The sequence below is a fragment of the Ochlerotatus camptorhynchus genome, unplaced genomic scaffold (genome assembly GCF_037179485.1).
Source record: "Ochlerotatus camptorhynchus isolate MF236.1 unplaced genomic scaffold, CSIRO-AGI_Acam_v1.1 ptg000309l, whole genome shotgun sequence".
NCBI lineage: Eukaryota > Metazoa > Arthropoda > Insecta > Diptera > Culicidae > Ochlerotatus > Ochlerotatus camptorhynchus.
Genome location: NW_027040797.1, coordinates 230,501 through 254,232, shown reverse-complemented (window position 1 = coordinate 254,232; position 23,732 = coordinate 230,501). Strand labels below are relative to the sequence as shown.

The 23,732-nt window shown below is 39.0% G+C and overlaps 2 protein-coding genes across 5 annotated transcripts in view; one reads left to right on the top strand and one right to left on the bottom strand.

The window, feature by feature from the left end:
- Positions 1-23,732, top strand: part of Sb (Stubble) — a 108,365-nt gene that overhangs the window by 13,508 nt on the left and 71,125 nt on the right. The gene's annotated exons all lie outside the window — the stretch shown is intronic.
- Positions 3,422-17,604, bottom strand: LOC135707381 (UDP-glycosyltransferase UGT4-like). 2 transcript variants are annotated; one of them, XM_065229190.1, is made up of 5 exons: positions 17,328-17,604; positions 11,745-12,884; positions 9,857-10,287; positions 4,166-4,385; positions 3,422-3,965 (listed from the first exon to the last, which is right to left on the bottom strand). In XM_065229190.1, exons 2-5 carry the CDS (start codon positions 12,371-12,373, stop codon positions 3,668-3,670), a joined length of 1,578 nt encoding a protein of 525 aa, XP_065085262.1. In that variant the 5' UTR covers positions 12,374-12,884; positions 17,328-17,604; the 3' UTR covers positions 3,422-3,667. The 2 variants fall into 2 exon arrangements, with proteins under 2 accessions (XP_065085262.1, XP_065085264.1); XM_065229192.1 differs by lacking the exon at positions 17,328-17,604 and adding an exon at positions 13,021-14,751.

The window sequence follows — 23,732 nt, the reverse complement described above, 5'->3', positions numbered from 1 at the left end:
GCTTGAAAACATCTGCTACCTTTCCCCTTCCTTTTGCCGTATAAAACTCCTGTCCCGGAAGCTGCTTGTAGTCGGCTTTGACGTAGGTTTCGTCGTCCATTACCACGCAGTCAAACTTCGTCAGCATCGTCGTGTACAGCCTCCGGGATCGCGCTTTGGCCGTCGTATTTTGTTTATCATCGCGATTTGGAGTCACTACCTTCTTGTAAGTCGATAGTCCGGCTCGTTTTTTGGCTCGATGCACGGTTGTAGACGATACACCCAGCTTATTTGCGGCATCTCGGAGAGAGAGGTTAGGGTTTCGCTTGAAACTACCGGCAACTCTCTTTGTCGTCTCAGCGGCTTCCGGTTTTCGATTTCCCCCCGATCCAGACTTCCTGGCTGTCGACAAACGTTCCCCAAACACTTTAATTACATTTGTAACGGTTGATTTGGCAACTTTTAGCGATTTTGCCAACTTTGCGTGCGAGTAGCTCGGATTTTCGCGATGCGCGAGCAAAATTTTGATACGCTGCTCTTCTTGCTTGGACGGCATTTTGACAACTGAAGAGTGAATTCCAAAATCAAAATAGGAGCAACATTCTACACACACACACCTTCAAAATGAGGGGTGTTCAGGTTTTTTAAATGCAAAATTGAAAGAAATACGTCAAGTTGATATTGACCAAATTTTGACCGTATTACCCTTTATGTTGTTGCTTCATGAGAAAATCCATCTAATCTCATCTTACTCTATCTTTTAGCAGACAAATTTAAATTTGTCGTCGATTTTCTTTACATCAGAGCGAGCATCTCACGACAGCAAATAAAAATCTTTCCTGTATCTTGGCTAGAGTCGTCTTCTTGAACTTGGTCCATGGTAATATTGTTTAATACGCATTTGCAGGTGAGCAGGCGCCGTTGGTGTAGAGGTAAGCGTGACTGCTTTCTCATCCCAAAGGGTCTGGGTTCAATCCAAGCCGGGTCGGTGGGATTTTTCTGAGGCATAAAAATCTTTGATCACGTCTTCCTTCGGAAGGGAAGTAAAGCCGTTAGTCCCGGCCTATGTATGTTGAATGGGTGCGATATCCTACGCAGGTGTGGAAGCTGATGTTCGTCGGTGATTGGCACTAGATTGCGGAACAGAGACTGACGTTTAATAAAGGAATGAAGAAGCATTGCGGGTGCTGCTGCCATACGTATTTAGTATTTGTGCGGATCTAGATTTTCTTCAATGTTGTCAATGAAACCGAAAAAGTTTACCACACTAGACGTTGAGAGTGCTTTGTCAATCACAACTCCAAAGATTAAAACGCCAACTGAAAATGTTCAGGTGTTTCTCATTGACTATTACTTGTAATTTACAAAAATTGGGCTTTTCACAAAGCTCATTATAAACGTATAAACCCTTGAAAAGGCGTAAACGATTCAATGGACTATAGTATGTTTACAAAATTGTACGTAAACGTGTGTTTGTCTAATTTGTCTTGTATTTAACTATCTAACTTTGTTGTAGGGGGAACAGTGGTGAGCAATTTAGAAAAAGGGGACATGGAACACAAATTGTTAATGCACCATTTGCATCAGAATTGATGTAAGATTTTTTAGGTAATTAAATTTAAATTGTTTATTAATAGTTCACTATTAATTATCATAATTTCGTGCTTGCTTTGCTACTGAGTGTGGATGACAACGAATCCTTAACACATACGTCAGGTCCAGATACCGAAACACTAAATTCAACCTATGAACAAAAGTCAAATGTGCATATTATAGCAAATGGGTGGAGCGTTTTGCTTAAAAATCTGCGTAGGGGAGAACAGTCCACAATGTACCTCTGGGATTAAATGGCCCTGCTCGGTTTTGCGGTGCGCTCCCATTTCTAATTTTAGCGTTTTATGTGCCAGAATCCTAGTTCACGTATTGAACTAGTAATGCTGCTCAAAAAATTCATGAATTGATAAACGGAAAGCTATCAACAACAGCACGGGGCCATTTTACAACAAGGGTACGTTTTAGATCATCCTACCCTATACATTTAATATACTTGAATTTACTCATTCTTTCTTGGACTGCCGATGCGGTAGTGGAGCCCGATACTCATACTAAATGTACATAAATAATACAACCTCACTTATTTGTCTATTTTGTTTTATTCATTGATTGAAATTTTCGTAGTTCTACGTCAGATCACTGTAATATTCGGGTTGTGTTTAGTAGGATGCAAATTAGATAATATTTTTGTATAGATTTCATTAGCTTGAAATTATGCAACAATGTCGTTGAGAGAGTTATTTTATTCTGATGACCACTAGGATTTCCAGTGTCAAGGGAATATTTCGGTAGCAAAAGCATGCTAGTCACTATCTAAACGAGATTTATAACTGTGCTCCAAACTCTTGTAAATGGCCATGCGTCTCCATCAAATGCTTCATAGCGCGGTGGTGCGTGTCATAGCACATTATGTGTAGGATTTTATTCCTCATTGTGATTGTTTTTGCATCTTTAATTTGCAATTCTCTTTTGGTGAAAACGGTAAACTCCTTGGCGGAAACCGGTACTTATCATAACATTGAGTATGATTAATTAGTTTTGAAAGAAATTCCTTTCTTAAGCCTTGATCTCGTGACTTATTATGTATTTTTTGGTAAATTCACTGTATGCGGAAACTACAGTAATAAAATTGTGACTCTGTTCTGAATTACAGTAATGACCCGATTTTGCCAGCCCCTCCGTGCATCAGACTACTACTATCTTTTAAAATAAACATTTATAACCGTTAGGATTTTTGATCTAATTTCCATCCTACTAAGCACATAACCTATATTTTTCGAATGGATATGAACCGAGAAATGGATGACTTCTAAATCTATTTACCTATTTCTTTACGTACCGTTGGATTAGGTAAAGAGTCAGAAATAGTAGAGATATTGTTAGAAATATAACACTGCTTCTCAAGCTTTCACATTCTCATTACAGCTAAAATGCTATTTTTTCGGAATTATGAAACTATGAGAAAGTATAATAATATTATATTTATGTTAGATGCAAGAAGAGGAGGTAAAAACTTTTCAATTTTGCTTTCAGTGGTTCACAATTAGCGATTTTAGCTGTAATGAGCAATTGCGATGAGTGAGCAATCAAACCTTTACCTTCGTAATTCCGAATAGTAGCATTTTAGCTTTAATAAGCAGTCGGGTCAGGTTCGGGTTGGAAAATTTCTCGACTTCCAGGGCATAGAGTATGATTGTATTTGCCACACAATTATACTAATGCAAAAATGGCCCAGGTATCGAAAGCTCTCAATTTATATCTGTGGAAGTGCATCTAGAACATTAAGTTAAGAGCACGCAATAAGTTAATATCCGATAAGCAAAATGCTTGAAATGCGTTGAAGAAAAATAATAAGAAGTAAACTTTGAAACAAAAACGATGTCAGCGGTTAGTTATTTTCAGATATATTCATCATTAAATCTTCTCAATTCTTAAAAGCTAATATCACAATTTAGCGTCTTATAAACTAACATTAACAAACAAATGGCTTCAAGTTGGCTTGCAACATCGTAAATTATCAGAACACTCATAATATTTTATTCATTTCTACCGGTGGTTTCTTCATTCGCACACCCAGCAAAGGCAATGAGAGCAGTCTTGTCGGAAAGTCGTTCAATCGTCAGGCGTTAATCTCTCACAGCTGCTTGCACTTTCGGCTGCCTCGCGTTACCATTTCGATCGGTAAACTCTTGGAGTAACGTACCGCTCGCCCGATAAGGTAGGCAACTGCTAAGCCGACGAGTGTAGCCAGGACCGCAACCGTCAGTGTGACATCTAGCATCAAGTACTGGAACCACGAGAGTTGCGGCGCGCGCAAATGCCTCGTGCCTTGGTTTCGTATGACGTACTCGATCCACCAGCGTGCCCGCTTGAGCGAGTCCATCGGTTTATCCGCCAGCAGCCGGTTAAGTTTGTCCATGTTTGATTGGTAGCTGGAATTGGAGGATGGGGAAAAAATAGCGTTAAAGAAAGAAATTAGCATTCGCGGTACGTTTTTGATACTGCGGTTGTACAGCGATTGGTTTGTGGAGCGCATTAATGCTTCGCGAAGTGATTATTTAGCAATTGAAGATGACCGTGGGACGTGATTGATCAAGTGTGCTTCTGGTGACATCTTTGCAATGGTACTTACATTTCAAGCTGGAAGGCGTCCTGTAGCTTATCGGTGATGGTGGTTTGAGTTTCGAAATCAATGAGCGAGATTATGCCGGCTTCGTATTTGGATATTTGCCTCAGATAGTGCTCCAACGAGGTGGAATAACTAACGCCAAGCACCGGAACCCGGTGATGAATAGCGTCCTCGACGTTCCGTTGACCTCCTCCGGTGATGAATAGTTTCACTTTAGGGTGCGCTGTTGATCAATAGAGGAAAAACATATTTAGTTTTGTTGTGTTACTTTTGCTCGTATCAAAAACAACAGCTGCCGGTGGGTTAGGTATGGCAGAGAATAAAATGTATTGCATTTAATAGCACTTGAATAAAAATGCATTTTTTTAATCCGAAGCGTTACACGTAAACAACTTGGTGCTTCCTATCAACGCATATTGTTTTTCTCAGTCTGCCTCCACCCACCCGTACTTGTTTACTTGAGTTGCAAACTACTCGAGTGGGGTATTGGCGGTCACGTTCAGGTTCATACATAGTAATTCATTGCACGGTCACTTTTACGCTATGCAACTTGAATGAGTGCATCGTGAAACAAACAACAACAGTTACTACTACCATTGCTGTGAAATACAAGCAACGATATGAGTGGACGAGCCCCCAGAGATGCAAAACAACAATTATTGATGTAGTAAATAGATACTTATAAGTACATGTGCTTAGTCGCAGTTATAATGCAGCCAGAGTAAGAAAAACAAGCCCCTCTCTCGCTCACCCACCCCGTTGATTGCACCATTCAAAGTGGCATGCATTACGAGATCGGAGAGTTTCGAAAAACAAACCCTCGTCCCGCTTGCTCAACCCTTGCTGTGGATGTTGGCGATTTGCCACCATTCCCTACAGTCACGCAAATAGGAATTTAAATATCTAATCCTCAAAACAAGTTGTTGTTTTTACTCTCGATTGGTTCGTTGCACTGTGGGTGTAGATGCGATATGTGGAATTATAAATAGAAGTTTTTTTTTTGGCGAAAATTATTTGCATTCGGAAAAAAAATGCTGGGACGTCGTTTGAATAGGATCTGTTCAAAATCTGAATCCAGTAAAATCATTTTAAAATACTTGTGTATAACTAACACAAACTAACTAAGGCTTAGTTTGTTGACTTTGAAAAAAATAAAAGTTTGTGTTAGTTATACACAAGTATTTTAAAATGATTTTATTGGATTCAGATTTTGAACAACTGTTTACAAATTATATCAATACTTAATGTTCTATAATTTTTGTCCAGCTCGCAGCGTATCGCAAAAACAAGCTTCTTAATGAAAAGCATTCCAAAAATATTGGATAGGGACAGTTTGTGGTATTTAAGCTTCGTTTCCAACTTTTAATTCGAAAAGAAGATCGCGGTTTCATTCTGGATTAATTTGTTGGTTTGAAACTTAGACCAAGAAAATGAACTCAAGGTTCTGAGCTTAATAAAATCTCAATCTCAACCTTTCCCCCCTATTCTGCGAGTCACGTGACTCTCTCTCACCGGTGAGGTGACAATTGTCACCTCACCGGTGAGAGAGAGTCACGTGACTCGTAGAATAAGGGGGTTTATCTTGATACAAGCCTTAGGCTTTTTTTAACAGAATGCATAAATTTTCGGTTTTATCGAAGAAATTTGAAACCGGGCTATCGATTCGAGATCCGAGATATTTCAGAAAATTCAGTACCTCGGACTCGGGATCATAGACTCACACAAACATTCAAGATCCCAGATATGATAATTTTCTACATTTGCAAGGAAAATTTCCGTGACAGCCGGATTAATGGATTAACTCTAGATAGAGCTGGAATAAGGGCGTAAGAGCTTTTGTAAACAATGCTTCTATCGATGATTTCCAGTAACTCAAGGCTCGCCCAAGCAAAGCAATATCAACATCAGATAGGGGAAGTCTTCCTCTACCCGATGGTTATGTTGGTTCGCGTTGGCGCATCCTGTATTCTTAGAAATCATCGAGAAAACCCATTGTTTACAAAAGCTTTTAGGCCCTAATTCCAGCTCTATCTAGAACTATTTGAATTTCGACGTATTCAGTGTCCCATTCTCAGAGCCGTACTGATGACTGTTTAGTTAGTAAGCATTAAATTGTGTGCCTCTATACTTATATAATCGCTCGAAATTCTTGATGTATTCGGTTCAGCAGTTCACAACTTTGATAAAGGCAATTGTGTTGAATGATTTCTAAACAAATATTTATAATATTTTACTGGACTTATTTTAAAATTGAATTTTAAGGGACCTTTTTGAAAATTTTCTTGTTATTTTGAGGTTTTAAAAACAATTTGAATTGGTGTTTTAATGATGGCACGTTTAATACCTCGTTCTCATTACGCTCTATATCACGTGATATAACGAGATGATATCGATATCATCGATATTGAGGTGTTCACATTACGGTGACTTGATATGGTTTGTCATTTATGAAGCGAGAAAAAAGAACAACTTTGTTATTGTTTGTATGTGCAGCAGCAGGGATTTGAGTTTACTGTGGAAAGCTATCCTGACGGCGGTTTCAGGTGGAAGCTTTCAGAGCGTATGAAGCCAGTACCGAGGAGATCCGGATACTTTTGACCAATGAGTGTCGGAATATTTACTGCAGAATGACCAGTTTCATATCATACAAATGGAAAGCTGTTCAACGCTGCATTTTCACTTTCAAAACGATTTTGCAGGCTACACAGGACAGCCAGAGCAAGGTAAAGAAAGCCCAAATGCGGATCTTTTTAGTATCATCGAACGTCTGAGGCAGAAACAACATGCGTAGCGCTCAGCCAGCACCATTGATTACAGTTGGATCACACTCACGAGAAATCTCTTATTCATCGACTTTCACCTTGATGTTGATGACTTCCCATCGGGAAAGGTTCTTGATTTCCTCCTAGAGTACCTGGGCAGTCGACACAAAATGGCGTCCGTTCTGGTGACGGGACGTTTTGGTTGGGTACCGGAGAAAATATTTGATTTGCTACATTTTTTTGTTCGACGGGCACACTCCGAAGGCGATCACCACCGTGAAACCTTCCATTAGTTGGCGACAGTTGAATAGAGCCAATCCGATGGTATTGATTGCGGAAGAACTTCGTCTCGGGTAGGTGGGTTAGAAGATTTAGAATGGATGCTTGAAACTGCCAACTTGAATTTTTTAAATGTTTTGATTGACTCGACGGAAAAGTGACATTTGAAGCCGAAAAAATAGCGACCAGCTGTATCGTGGCCTGGTTGCCAGTCACTGCTTTTCAGGATTTTACGAAGTACACAACATGATATGAGCTATATCAAGAACTATTCATGATATAGATTGACAGATCGTTTGTACGGGATATCACGTAATATAGAACATGATATAGCTGCTATATCACGAATCAATCTATATCACTTGATATAGAGACGTCAAAGTTTCACCGGAAATAGTTGACTTTTGATATAAAGATAGCCTATATTACATGATATCAGCTATAGCTTGAACGTAGTATTAGAGCTTCTTCTTCTTATTCTTCGTATTAATCCCATTATTTAACATCGGTGTCTGTTCCGCAATCGAGTGCCAATCACTGACGGAAATCTATTGCCATCCATTGACGGCAATCGAATAGCCGGGAAGATAGCACCCATCAACACATGGGCCGGGACGAACGGCTTTACTTCCCTTCTGAAGAAAGACGTGGCCAGAGATTTTTTCGCCTCAGAAAAATCCCAACGACCTCTGCTGGGATTGAACTCAGACCCAGAGAAACAATCACGCTTATCACTTCACCACCGGCACCGTCACTCCTACACTTAGTTTGGCGTTGCTCTAGACATTTCAGTAAGGTCAGTTTAACATTTTCAAGTACTTTTGGCGTTTACAAGTCAAAGTAATTTTAAGGCAAGCTTTTACATGCGACATATGAGCCTAATAATAATGGATGATCAGTAACGGCAAGCAACAAAGATAAAAATTACCCATATGAGATGAACTAGCCAACTAGTTATAAACCTCAATAGTAAAGTAAAACAAAAAACGATTTCCCCATTGATTTACATTTATCATCTAATGTGTGCTGCAAACAAATATGCAAGAAATTTATATTTTACCTTCCACCGTTTCGATCAATCTAAGTTGCAGGGAGAGTTTGTCATGACAACCGTCGCAAGCCTTTTACCTATAATGTTGCATGCTCTCAGTGCTTTGATACCCTGCACGATTGCTTAGTCTTCAATCTGCTTACATATTTGCGACTGAGCAAACGTAATTTGCCAGGTTTTTCATATAATTGCAATTTGACGAGAATACCTTAGTAGAAGGTCCATGGTCAAATAAGCAATTGCAATAGAAAATAGTTCTTTTTAGTTTTAAACATTTGGAAAATACCATGAAACATTTGAATTTGTTAAATTGAAGCCACTCATTTTTCTTGGAGAAAGCTACAGATCATTTGCATAAACGAAGATAGCAAGTAAATTACACAATGCTTGATGGAAATTTTGCGCTTTTTTTATCAATAAAATGTACATTTCAAATTTAACTTTTCGTTGCAGCAAGTTTAATATCTCTCTTCTTCCGCCCAACTAAAGATGTTGGAGTTATTTTTGCAGAAATTATTCGTTAATCTTGAATAAAATGATGAAAAAAGCTACCTTTTTCTAGAAAAATGTGTTTCTGTATAAGTTATTATTTAATCTGTAATCGACAACACCTACGAAATATTTTTAATCTAAAAATATACGATTTTGTTTTTGTTTTTTATGATCTAATAAAAATTATGGTGCATGAAAAAAAAAAAACATGTTTGTGGCTTCTTCAGCAATATTGCTTTAATTAATATTTATAGCTTTAGAAAAGGTTTCTAGAAAGAGTGTCATTATTAAAACCCTTAATTTTTGAGACCACCGTCTTTGTAACTTTAATCAACATCAATGTATTAGTCAGCCATAACTTTATGAAAGCCTTTTCACTAGTATAGTGGCAATTTATGCATCAACATATTTTATACCAACTACTTTTCCTGCCTGAGCCACTGTGGGATATTTGCTAGGCTTCAAATATAGCAATTTAATATCAATTATTACCCTTAACCCTTTGTGAAGCATTATTTACTCCTCTTATTTATGCAAAAGAAATTATACCGGTATTCGATTATAAATATTCAGATGAATTCTGTTGATTGACTGTCCCATTATTCAGACCCAACAACCTTGAGCGCAGACGACCAGGAAGTGGCGAACGCCACATAACGGCGCCGCGATGATGTTCGCATGCGTATTTCTCAAGAACTACCCGCAAAACAAGCTCACAAAGAGTTGATATTCGCAAAACAAACCCTTCCTCTCTCCCCCTGTCGAGGGGTTATTTTTTATTTAATATGTAGCGCTTTACGACCATCGTCGCCGTTAGTGCGAAAACCACCAAGAAAACGTGATTCCAAGGCCGCCAGGTTTATAGCGGGGTATTGTTTTCGCTATCGTCGTTCGCTTTCGCTGCTATATATTTCGAATCTACGCGCTGCGCAATTACAGAGAGCACGCGGTCTGCCAAACCGGTTGCCGAGCCTCCCTAAGCATTTCGTGCGTATTTTGTGATGCTCGCTTCTAGATACGAAAAATTGCGACGCATTAACCGGCCGGCAGCCAAATTATTTTTGAATGTTTGCAATTTAAAGCACTGATCCTGGCGGTCATTGTACTCACCTAGAATTTCCTCCTGGGGTAGACTGAACGACTGGTAGATCCTGGTGGAGGTGTTGACAAACTGTCCATGATTCCAGTTCCACACGATGGTGGCTTGAAGGCTTTCCAGTGATTTGATGATTTTCTCCAGCCGATAGTGATCGACTACCGGGTCAAGGTCCAGGTTAACGTATACGATCGGTTCCTCGGAGTGCTCCAGGAACAGAGTTAGATCCTCACGCATTTCGTCGCCGAGACTCAACTTTCGATGGATACCTCCTAGATAGATTGTGGTTGGACCAACCGGGCGGACATGGCCTAATGCTTGGTATGAGTTGATCAGCAGCAGGTCGGCACTTTGCTCGATTTCCAAGAGATTGGGAATGTCGCCGCCGAAATTTTCACTGGCTATGAGATTCTGCTTGGGGATCTCTTCGGTGTAGTAGTAGAAACTGCAGAAGAGTAGGGAGAGTAACATATGATTAGCTCTTAGGTGACGTAAGCTACGTGAATGTGATAAGAGGTGATAAGTAAGTGACGCAAACGTTGATGGCAACGATTTTTATCGGTCGATGTGAGTTGAAAATATTTTTCGCATATGCGTAAATAACTTGGAAGGACGTAAGGTGATGTAATTTTGCGCATTAGTAAAACAGGTTTAGCTAACTGTTTATCAGTTTCAGGATGAACCTTTACAATTATATAGTTCGAGTACTATATTTACAGGGTAATGCTAGAAAATGTTGACGATTCTTCATAAATAGGCTCAATACTGTGAAAATCAGCAATTGAGTGCCAACATTTCAAAGGGGCGTAATTGCTTTTGTAAACAATGACTTTAGCCGTCAATTTCTCGCGAATGAAATCTTACCCCTCTCCAAAATTACAATGCTAGCTGGTAGAGGAAACATTCCTCTACCTGCTGGTGTCATTATTTTTCATGAGTGAGCTTTTATTCGCGAGAAATCAGCGGCAAAAGCCATTGTTTACAAATGCAATTACGCTCCTTTGAAATGTTGGCACTGAATTGATGATTTTTTCAGCACGAGCGGTAGTTTATCCAACGAAGCTTGCCGAATTGGATAATTACGAAGAGAGCTGAAGAAAAACAAAATTTGCTACGAGTTGCATACAACATTGTTTGCACTCAAAAGAGTGTCGAAAAGTAGATCATTTCGGATTTGGGCGTTGAAAATTAGTACTTTTCGACACTGTTATTAAAATAAAGTTAATGAAAGAAGGCCATTATGTTATTCAAACCAGTGTCAACAAGTTACACTTATCGGCACTGAGAGCAAAAAAAAAAATAATGTTGGATCGGATCAGTACGAAACTACTCAAATCATTAAAACTCATTTAAATCAGCAAACCGTCATCCAATAAGCTAGAGTGATGGCAATCGGCAATTGCAAAGCAATATGAAGCTGATTCTTCTTATTTTCTTCTTCTTTTTTTGCGTTTATATTCCAACTGGATATTTGCATCGACCCTTAACTTGGTATTCAGCAGAGAAATCGAAAAATATAGGTACGACCAGAAAACCTTCTTGACCGATCCGGGATTGAAGTTATCTGAAGGCCCTCTATAAAATGTGCATGTCAATGGAATAATTATATGCTTGGTACTAGTAGCAGCCGCCCAGCGCAAATCTAGCTCAAGTACTCTTTACTACAGCCGATAGTGAACGACGTAAGTTTCCGTCTGAATGCGTACCAAAGTTAATAAGTCGACAAACTCTTGCCGCAACTACAACCACCGATCGCATGGTGACTCGCGCTACTAAAGTTCACGGTTCAGTTGCCCCATTCGTTAGTTTGTAATATTGATAATTGCCTCCACCCTTACAGTAGTCCGTGTGGTTATTATGATAGAGTAGCAGTTTTTGCAAAGAAATTCGTCGCACACTTACCGGTACCAAATGGTGAAGAACACACTAGAAATTCTTTGCAGCAAGCTCAAATCCTCGGTGAATGGCATAAAAATGCTCGGGTAGCCGACTGGGTGATTCGGATTGCCTAATGCTTCGTGAGCGTTGATGTATGCGCCCCCGTTGGTGATTCCGACCAGCGGAGCATTGAAGTGATGGGCAAAAGCGTTCATCAAGCTCACTCCGGACCACTCGACCATTACCAAGTCGAATCGTTCGTTTCCTGCGATCAACTCCTGCACGGATGGGTGCTGCAGTTCCGCTTCTGAGATTTTTCTCATCACGTTGAAAATGCTTCTCAACATGTCCTTAGCATTCAAGCTAACCGTGTTAAGATCCTCCAGAACGGGTAGATTATATACAAAACTGAGATCGATCTGGTCTATCCATTTAATTAGACTTCCATTGCCAGCTACCCGAAGATCAATGGGATCCGTAGTCAGCAACGTTATGTGATGACCCCTATTCGCCAATTGCTCTATTAGCGGCCTGTAAACCAGCTGATGCTCTTTGAAAGGCACCGGGAATATTGCCAAGATTCTGGCACTGTCTATACATCTGCCCATCACCAGCAAAGTGAAAATCACTTTTATCAACAAACTGTTTGCCATTTTGACGCTGACACTTAGTAACAACTTAGTTCTCAACTATATTAGTACAGCCACTATTTTTAGGTTAGTTCAAACGATTCAATTATCTTAGGTAATAGATCCAATGGGCACCTGGTTCTCACTCTCGACAATGTCCAATTCTAATCTTTGTGACCTTTCTTCTTATACTGGCTGAGAAATTGCTCTCGATTGGTGGTGATTGGCACTTGGTCGTTTGACTGTTTTCTTCCCGTGGCGATATTCAATTATCACATGCCCCGATTTCGACCACTGGTCACACACTTTCAGTTGCTATCTACACGGCAGTATACTCGTAGCACTTCCGAGATAGATCACTTGATCACCAACCACTTGAGTGGTGTGGCTTGTTGCGACGATGATGGCACAGTTTTTTGTTCGAGTAGGAGTAGTCCCGCGTAGAGTACAATTGGCAAATCAGTTTCACTTGTGTTTGAATTGAGGATCACGTTTGGTGCTGATTGGACGCCGGATGTGCGATCGGTCGGTTTCTCTGAAATTGATATAAATATCAAAATTAAGTGGTTTATTTGCCTATTTAGGAAGCAGACACAGGAACAAATATTTTGAGTGTTGGATGTAGTAGGAAAATGTAATGCAAACGAAAATAGAAAAGCGAGCAAACGTACACAATTTTCCGCTATTATGTGTTCAACAAAATGCTCAACTTTGAATACGTTTTAGCATGTAGCTTCCTCTATCGAACAGTTATTGGAACACACTAACAACGAGCATGCCCACAAAACGTGTCTGCAGGGTTTTGTTTCTAGACGAAAACATGGATTAAAGGTGAACAGTCTACGAAATGTTCGAACATGCCGATGCATGTGAAACAAGGAGTGTGTTAATTTGGTTGATAGCTGATAGATATACAGGTCGGACTTGATTATCGGCAACTGACCTTGGTCACTTCTATCGTCGATTTCTCGCAATCAACAACTCAATCATATAAATCAAAAACACCAACCGAAATTGACTTCTGTGTTCGGTGACGGTGTTACTTTGCGTTATTGTACCAACTTCAGCAGATTATTAAAAATCGGTGATGGAAGTGTTGAAAATCAATTACCTGTACTATCAATCAAATTGTTTGATCTTTAGATAACAAAACGAAAAATAATATTTGATCAATAGAATGTGAAAAGGAGTGTGGTGAGAGGGTAATTAATTTTTCCTCAATTTTGTATGAAACATTGATTAATTACATTTGTTAAGGCTCTCTTATGCTATCTGCTTGCTTGATTTACAATGTTCATGTCACGCAGTGTTGGTAAAATACGCTTGATTTTCGTAGACAAGAATCAACAAGCAAGCAGCTTCGGATGATATTTCAAGCTGTAATATTGTAGCTTCGAATATGAAGCTATCAAAACAGCTACAATTCTTATCAAACCATTATTCAAACTTAACTTATTTCATGATTTTTGCTTTATAGATATTAGTGACGATAAACGCACGCGTACTAACGGAGATCTATTGCCATGTAAAGTTGTTTATTATTTTCCTCGGGCTAACCTCAAAATGTATGTCATTCGATTGGTTAAAATGAATTTGACAGCGGTTTGTTATGTATTTTCCTCGAATTTTCACTACCACAGTTTTACAAAGCGCACCAATACAAGCAGGCGTGAAAATCTCAATATCCGAACGCAACCCGAAACTACCATCACTGCTGGCAGCAGTAACTTCGTGTCTGCCATCAGTGAAGAGTAAAGAGAGATAGCCAACTCTACTCTCTCTGTCTAAGAACACAATGTGCAAGGGAATCCTTTTTGGTCAATTCTCAGCTTCAGTTTTACATGTTGTAAATAGTCTCGCAATATCAAAGGCATTTGTAATATCAATATCAAGCATGGTATTTTGTTCCAATATCACGCATGATGTTGAGAGAGTATGAGAGCGGAAAAATATAATTTAATATTAATACATTGGTTTGTGGTCGAAGCAGACTCCGATGCTAAATTTACGTGGTTGTGCTTTGCTGAGCTTCTCAGATAGGCAAGAAACTTTGCATAATTGTTTGTTGTGAGCAACCTTTCACATTTTTGCTGAAATTCGGCCATTTTGAAGCTTGCAAGTGTTTCCCATATGCACCATTTGATATTTTAGATCGAAAACTTCACATCAAATCGGAATGACGTTTTTCTATGCATAATATTAACGGTAAATTTGTTTACTTATTTTGAGAAATAATAGCCATAAAAGTGTTAAAACCTTAAATAAATTAAAATGCCCTTGCTCAATAATTTTGCGAGGGGCACGCAATTCAAAGAACCGGTGCGTTGAAGTTAAAATGCAATCAAAAGTACTTAAAGTAATTAATGCGTTTTGAAGTAGCACTGACGGTAATTAAAATTATCTATCCGTAATTAATGTAATTAAAAGTATTGAAAATGTAATTAATGAACTTTAATTACGAAATTTCTTTTTTTTTTCCTTGATTTATTTTCCGTCGATCTTGTTTTCCGTACTGAGCACCAATGCTACACACGCCAGGGAGGCAGCTCCCACACCTGGACCCTACCTATCGACCCATCAACTCATTTACCGGGGACCAACGGCTTTACTTCCCTTCCGAAGGAAGGCGTGATCAGAGATGTTATGCCTCAGAACATCCCGGCGGCGCCAACTGGGATTGAACCCAGGCCTGCTGGGGTGAGAGGCAATCACGCTTACCACTACACCACCGACCCCACTAATTACGAAATTTCAACTGTGATGAATGGAGTCAAAAAGTAGTTGATGTTCTATATTGTGAAATTTATGTAATTAAAGCAGTAGTTAATGAAATAAATTTAATTACAGCCGTTGCCAGCGTTTGAGTGAAAGGTTATTGCGTGCCCCTAGTAATTTTGTTCCATTCATTAAAAAAGAGCTTATGAAAAATGCATTCTTTTGAAATATTTAAAACCTTGGTCACTTAAAAATTGACAAAAAAATTAGAACAACAACTTTTGGTAGTATTCTTGAACTTTTTTCATTGTTTACAATTATTTGTAATTTTTTTTCAGAAAACAATTTAAAATGTAGGTTTTTGTAATACTCCTTAGGAGTTTTTTTTCCCAAAACTACTTTTGATTTGTTTTCCGTCGATCTTGTTTTTTTGTGCTGAGCACCAATGCTACCAACACCAGAGAGGCAGCTCCCACACCTGGACCCTACCTATCGACCCATCAACTCATGAACCAGGGACCAACTGCTTTACTTCCCTTTCGAAGGAAGGCGTAATCAAAGATTTTATACCTCAGAAAATCCCGGTGGTGCCGACTGAGATTGAACCCAGGCCTTTTGGGGTGAGATGCAGTCACGCTTACCACCGGCGCCGCTCATCTCACACGTCATGTCAACTAGAAGTTCTCGTACTACGATTTATTAAAAAAAAAATCGAATACCGTAAATCGGGGTGAAGTTGATCACATTTTACCGATAAACCTGGATATTTTTCCAACCATATTTTTGGCAGATTCATAAATTGAGAGGTACCTGTACTATGAAATGCTTTTCTAATGTACGAATTTCGTTTTGAAAATGCATGCTTATTTTTTTTTTAATTAAAATTAGATGAAAAATGCAAATTATCAATTCTTGGGTGAAGTTGGTCATGCAGACTTTTATGCATATTTCATATTCAGGAACTAGTATTTATACTTAATTTGTTTTCGCTGAAATTCGACAAAAGTTCTGGCTTACAAACAAACTGTATATTTTGTTAAGGATCATTTTACTTTAATGCATTTTCGTAAAAATCAAATGCAGTTTTTTTCAACGCATCAGTTCAGATTGCATCATGTTATGTAAAATTGCAAAAAGAATAGAATGACGCGAGCTTTTTGCAATCTGAAATGATGCGCCGCAAAAACTACTTTTGATTTTTTCGAAAATGCATCAAAGTAAATTGAACCTTAAACAACAGTTAAACATACGCCTAGATGAACGCAATTAACATCATTTTTTGCATAAAATAATTTTTATGATACAAAGATGTTAATTTTAACACAATCTGATTTCAAACTCGTATTCAGTGACCCAGAATAAAGTAAAATTATTGTAAACTTATTGAGACACTGGGCCATTGGCTGGCCTGCATTATTCAACAGTTTATTTACCATCATTTTTAGAAATCGAAGTATTTTGCAATGCATCCTGTAGTGAAAATTCGTCAACACATTTCACAGATTACGAACCGATCAACCAAGAACCAGCTCCCCACAAAAAACCGCATAGATAATGAACGTCTCAGTGCCACTTCACTTCATGTAGAAATCAGCACTCGACAGCAAAGAACTCATAAGCACACACGGTACCCGGTTCAACTGCTTCGGCTTCTACATCGAGTTGCCACCATAATCCCTTTGCATGTAACACCACTGCCACTGACGGCGTTGTTGAACACATTGAATCACACCGTTTCATTCGTCCGTCGCCAATACCATCATACTGTGGGATACAGCCACTGTAATCTGTTTTTGCTCTCCTACTGCGTGCTCCTCGCCATTTCCTTTATGCAACACCATCGGCCAGCACTTTTCTAAATAATGTACCATTCGCGCATAAATAAGCAATTTTCCTCGCATTCCTAATTATATGAGGTGGCTCATGTTACCCATATCAAGTATCACAAAGAGCATTGCATTGAGAGCTATGATAATGGAGCAGAGCTCCTGTTCTTGGGTAAATGTGGGTGATTCTTGGGTGATAAATGTCATGAAAATGTTATGCCGGAAAATGTCGTGACATTAGTCTCCCCCATACAATTTAGTGGTAGCATCTCTGCAGTAAAAACTGTACATTTATCACCTTTGCTTGGGAAGCCCTGCAGCTGTCTGTACTGAGTCACGCAGGATTAATAATTATTTCTTTATTCCAACCAACAAAGACAAAGCCATCCAATCTCATTAAATAATTCATAAGTCTAAATATCACTTTCTAGATGTACCTCACTGATAGTAGAGTAGAAGACGTGCACGGTGATCTAAAAATTGAAATCTCACTGCACTGTAGGACCAATATGCTTCGCCTTTGTGGCTTCCAACCGCAAAGTTCAAAATCCTTAATTTTATACACTGTACACAGACACACAATCAGCTGTGAGACCGGTTTTTTAAAACACTTATAACAATCAAGGTTCGGTTGATTTTTTCTCGGCTGAGCTGTCTGTTTTTATATGCCTGTATTCTGTGATGTTCACTGTTCGAGTTTCCGTTGAGAACTGAAGCTAAGCGCTAGTCAACGGTGTATTATGAACTTGGCATTCACCGCACGGCTTGGTTGCGACGATGATGACGATGGGGTAACTAGGTACTCACGGGCACACTCTCGATGGGGCATATAGCCGGTGTGTTTTCGAGTTCATTCAAGAGGTGGCGATGACGATTTGTTTACCGAAAAGCATGTTGTTGTTATTTAAGCAGGCCGCGTTGGGAATGATACCATTGATTGAGCACGCTGGTTTATTAGCAAGAGGAGAGCATTTCTCACAGTAGGTAGGTGTGCCGCCTGTCTAGAAAATTCTTTACGTGAGCATGTGAGTTTTGTTTGTTATCATTTCCGTATTTTTTTGTGAATGGAATTTTTTTTTCGGATGTGGAACATTACTGTAAATATTGTAACGTTCAGGATAGGTTCGAATAACTTTAACGGCTATGAACGAAGCACCGGTAACCGCACTCCCGTTTTCATTAACGATTATTACCAATCACAGAACAAAAAATTACCTCAGTTTCTTACTTGTATCACTTTTATAGAAGGATGAACGTAGACCGTTCTGAAATAAACATTTGAACGCATACAGTAAACTTTCCACTTTCGGATATGTATAGGGGAGGGGGGAGGAGGAATCTTACCTTACCAGGGACTCTTATTCATCCGGGTAAGGTAAGATTCCCTTACAGTTTTACGCCACGTAAAACCGTCATGGTCTTTCTTGAAGATCATTATGAAGGTGGAAATGCTGATTTATCATAAATCACCGAAAATGAATGAGATATATAGTCCACGAAAATGAATGAGATATGTGTAAATCACAGCCATTGGGTAATCGCCTCATGTCAAAGTTCATGAGTTGAATCAGAAACGTCTCGTAAAATGATCTATAAGCACTGCTCCGCACAAACTTTATCCTAACTGTAAGTCTAGTATGACGCATAATGTCTGGCTGAACATACGCACAAGTTGTTGAGATTATTTCCGAACCGGCTGATTCCGTCCTGTTTTTCGTTCGCTTACGATGATGGGAGACAGTGCAATAGGGGCTTTTGTGTAAATTAAAATTGACGGAAGCTGTTTACTTATCAGTCAGCACGTGGCGGCTCATTTCAGCGCACGAGATTCGAGCTAAATGACTTAAATGTGATTGATGTAGGCGAGTGACCTTTTCTTTATGTATTTTTAACCAAGATTTTCAGGCAGAGGCTGGTATAAATATGTCTTTAAATGAAATCTATGCCAGCTCCTGTGCCTCAGAACATCCCGGCGGTGCGGACTGGGATTGAAAAACTTATGGAAAAAACTGAAGCACTTATGCTGAAAACTGAAACATTTCCCCTATTTGCTGCAAGGTCGGATAGGAACTTATGTTCTTTGTTTGTTCCAAATTCAAAATAAATTACATTTCATTTATTTTAACATAGGTGCTGCAATTACTACAGTAACTTACCAGCCTTAATTGTTATGTAGGAACTTATCTTCGCTTAGCTTCTGTTGACTTCGCATATCAGTGGTTGCTATTATGTGAGTGATCAACATCAGTGAAACTGCACAATGAGTCAACTGGATGCGTCTGAAAGTTATCTTCCATTATCACTGTACAAGTTGAAATGACAATCAGAAACAAACAATTGTGTGCCGGCCACGTCCTTGCAATCAGGTCGGGATGGGGAAAGAATATCAACGTGACTTTTGATATTTTGGGGACCATTATAAACTCTGCATTCCCACAAAGGTCACATGATGGGAGATTTTGTTAGCACATATTAAGGAGCAGGATTCACTTTGATAAGTGATGTAATCATAGTTGTGATGAAATGTATTGTTTTCCGAAAATCACGCGAATAAAAATTGTATTTATCAAGGCCTGATGCTCATCCTATCAACTCAGTAATGTAAAGAGGTTAAGGTGATTCCTTGTAGAGTCCACACATGGTTGGCTATAAATGCACTTCCACCTCGAATTTGCAACTAAACAAACCTCGGAAATTAGAGCTCCATTTCACCTGCAATTTCTACTGCATGTATGCTGCAGCGCATCAAACGTGGAGTAACAGTTTCATTGTAGTACGTGTCGTGGAAGCTGATATTTGTGCACTTAAAATTTCGAAGTAGTAGCAAGAATAAGGATCTCACAGCGAAACACCTTATGCATTTATCCTACGAGCATAAGCCATTCGGAACGACGATCGTTCAAGCCCGGTGTAATGAAACTATTCAAATGGAATGGTGTCCCCAGTAGGATTGCCAAAACTACAGATTAATCTATGTTTCCTCAGATTTTCAGAGTTTTGAAAACCAAGAATCTGTATTCACAGATCACAGATTATTTACTAGGTTTTAAACAGACTAAACAGTTTTTTTTTTTTAATAATGGTCAAACAATACATAAAAAAATCAGATTTTTTTTTTAAATTACAACTTTTATTTAAATTTCTGTGCAATTTTTGAATCACCTACTTTCAAAATATAGGGTTAACTACCTCATTTTTGGCCTATTAAACAAAACCCGCACTTAATCTTTCTTAATCTAGCGTAGTTTAGCACCAAACGGAATGTTATTGATACTGATAGCTTCCAAATTTATTTACCTTTCCGTACGTACCGTAAGATTTTTTAAAGAGAAACAAATTGTTGGAATATTGTTAAAAGACTAACACTGCTACTTGACGCCAAACTCAGCCTACGGATTCAAAACTCGGCCTAACGCATTGCAACGCCAATGAATTTACTTCGGCCTATCGGATGAAGTTAAAGATTGATTCGGTCGGAGCACTTCATTTGTTTTTGAGAATATTGGGTGCAACCATTCATATCACGCGTTCTTATTGACTTCATTTGGTAGCATTTGAACTAAAGTATCGTACCAAACGCATAATTTACCTGTTAACGTCGAAATATTGGATTTATTTGATGTTTCTGATGTTTCCCAAAATGGGCGCTTAAGCCGAAGTAGTTCTCTACCCTATTATGAGCGGAATACAAAATGCCAGAATAATTATTTTTTGCTACTTCAATGGTTATTTATTATATTTCCTTTTTTCGGTGTTATGTCTGCATAAGAAATTGCTTAAAAATTTTGTCATAAAATTAAAATAATTAAATTACATTAATACAGATATCATCACAGATTTTCTGGAAAATGAGCATTGACGACCATACATTTCAGTAGTTGCTGGCCGGGATTGACAAGATTTAGCGAAATTTGCACAATGAATGGGGTTCGGGACTAGCAATCCATTCTCAGAGTACAAAATCCAGAGAATCTTTATTTTTGAAATCATTAACACTTTCGGCCACTTCCTTACGGTCATCGGGGAGGGAAAGGATTGTTATTTCAACAACCGTTGTTACTAGAGACCGAGTCTACCTCTGCATCTCCAAGGTTGTCACGAGAAGGACGTTTTTGCTAGTGGGAAAGGTAAGTTAGATCTGGATTCACATTGAGAAGTGATGCGATCTTTTAAAGGCTGCAAAAAAGGTTATCTTCCTTATTAGAGAGTTGTAAAGATGTTTCTCCTTTAGCTTACTTAAATCTTTGGTTTTTATTAGTTAAGTAGGTTCCGATTCAACACATTGTAGTTTCATTTTTATACCTATGATCTTGACTTTTTACCTAGGGGATGAGTACTTAAGGGAGTTAGATTTCGATAAGTTCTTTAGTGGGAATGATACTGATGAAGACTGCACATTGTAGTCGAAATACGTATCTGTCATGGATACCAAAATTAATTAAGTGGAATTAAATGGAAGATAACCTTTTTTGCTGTTTTATTTAGCATTCCGCTAACAACCCAATTTCATTACTTCATTATGATGGCTACCAAGCCTTTGGGAATTTTCCTTATTAGAGAGTTGTATAGATTTTTCTCCTTTAGCTTACTTAAATCTTTGGTTTTTATTAGTTAGGTAGGTTCCGATTCAACACATTGTAGTTTCATTTTTATACCTATGATCTTGACTTTTTTACCTAGGGGATGAGTACTTAAGGAGGTTAGATTTCGATAAGTTCTTTAGTGGGAATGATACTGATGAAGACTGCACATTGTAGTCGAAATACGTATCTGTCATGGATACCAAAATTAATTAAGTGGAATTAAATGGAAGATAACCTTTTTTGCTGTTTTATTTAGCATTCCGCTAACAACCCAATTTCATTACTTCATTTTAAAGGCTGTTAAGTGCCGTGACGTGACCCTATCAACTCAGTAACGTAAAGGAGCTTGGGTTCTAACCCACGATCTTCTGCTCAGTAAGCAAAAACGGTCGCTCTAAGGTCACCGTGCCCCTTACATTAACAAAATCTATGAGCGACTTAACAAAAAGCTATTCAAATGAAGCGATGTCTCTGAAAGCAGCCAACAATGTCTTCCAAACTAGATCACGCATACACCCTTTCCGAAACTCATAGTTTGAACAATTCAACTATTGGTTATTAACTGCGCTTTATGCTCTCGGAACCCAACGATGGTGGTTTATTCTGTTGTGGGAGAGCTTGAGATTAAACCCATGATATTCTGCTCATTAAGCAAAATCGATCCCTCTAGGGTTATCGAGCATCTCAAAATCACAACACTCCACGACAAAATATGATTAAGTTTTCATTAATCAATCAAAATATGATTAAGTTTCAATAATGAACAACAGAAATACGCGTTAATTCATATAGTTTCAGCGGCTGATGGTTAAGTTTAAATATACTAACGGTACTGCCTACGGCGACTACGACGGCGATTACGACATCGACTACGACGGTGCCTACGATGACAACAGCGAATTTATAACTTACCATTTGTCTAGCCTGGCAGTACCACTTGAGCTTCATGTCTGCTATTTGTCACTGTTTGCAAAAATATCGAATAGCAATTACCTTTGTTCCTTCAACGAAAACAAATTTTCTTGCATTGCTATGGTCATCTGGGAGGAGGTTCACGTCTAGTGCTTTCCCCAGGAACCGTTCACGGCCACCAGCTACCGCCCGTCTTGGGCGTATCCAGCGAGGCATCCTTCAGATGGCTCAAAATTTCCGACACTGGCGAAAGACCAGCAGACGAGCACTTTTGCAAGCCGTAAACTTGTCACCCGTAAACGTCGGCCACCGAATCACCACAAATACTCGCGACGGACACATTATCAGCACTTTCCCCGGCTAATTTGCCAATCGGACCTTGTTCAAACTCGCACACGGTGACGATACTCTCGATAGAACTGCACGCCGAAAGCGTGACATCCGAACACGGTGAACCGGCCTCCCGGTTGGCAGTGAAAACCGTGAACAATGAAACTGAAGCTTCGTCGTAAATTTTGGAGGTTATATTCAGGGTCAACCGCACTCACTTTTACCGGGTAACAAAATAGAAGAAAACCAGCATCGATTTCCCCCCCGATTATCGAACTTTTTACACAACAAAAAAAGCTGCAATGCTGACTCAGCACAACACAAAATAAAAAAATACAGATTTTCCTTTGGAAACCCTGGTTCCCGGTCTCAACTATGTTTTCGAATCCTAATAAGAGCAGCTCCTCAGTTTACTTGCAGCTGTGGACCATTGGTGTAGCTAGACAATTTATCTGGAGGGCCTAGATAATTCTGGAGGGAGGCCTAAATAATTCTGGAGGGGGCCTGGCCCCCCTGACACCCCCATTAGCTACGCCAATGCTGTGGTTTTAGCAACACTTGTTTCTCTCAGTATCGATTGCTTTATCGACAGTTATTTACTCGGTCAGGCTATTCGTTTGGTGCCTTTGATCTTTGCTTGTCGCTCGGCTAGTGCAGAGTCAATGTTATAGTAAAAGTCCCGCCAAGAGTGAAGCCAGAAGTACCAATCGAACTGTAAAGCGGGGTACCAAACAAGCAAAGTAAATTCATTACTGAAAATATTTTAGTAATTGTAGATGAAAAATATTACTTTGCTCTATTTAGTACATTGTGGTATTTACAAGTTATACCAAGTACTTTTTTGAAAAATTATCAGGTTCTTAAATTGTTTTTGTCTCCCAGATGCTCCGTTATCGACATGCAATTTCTCGCTTATGAATGAAAGTCATCCGAAGCTAACGTAAAAAATCTGGTTGCTGTTTACTCCGAGGAAAAATAAATCACAAACAGTGCTGATTGTTCGCAACATTTTCTCTT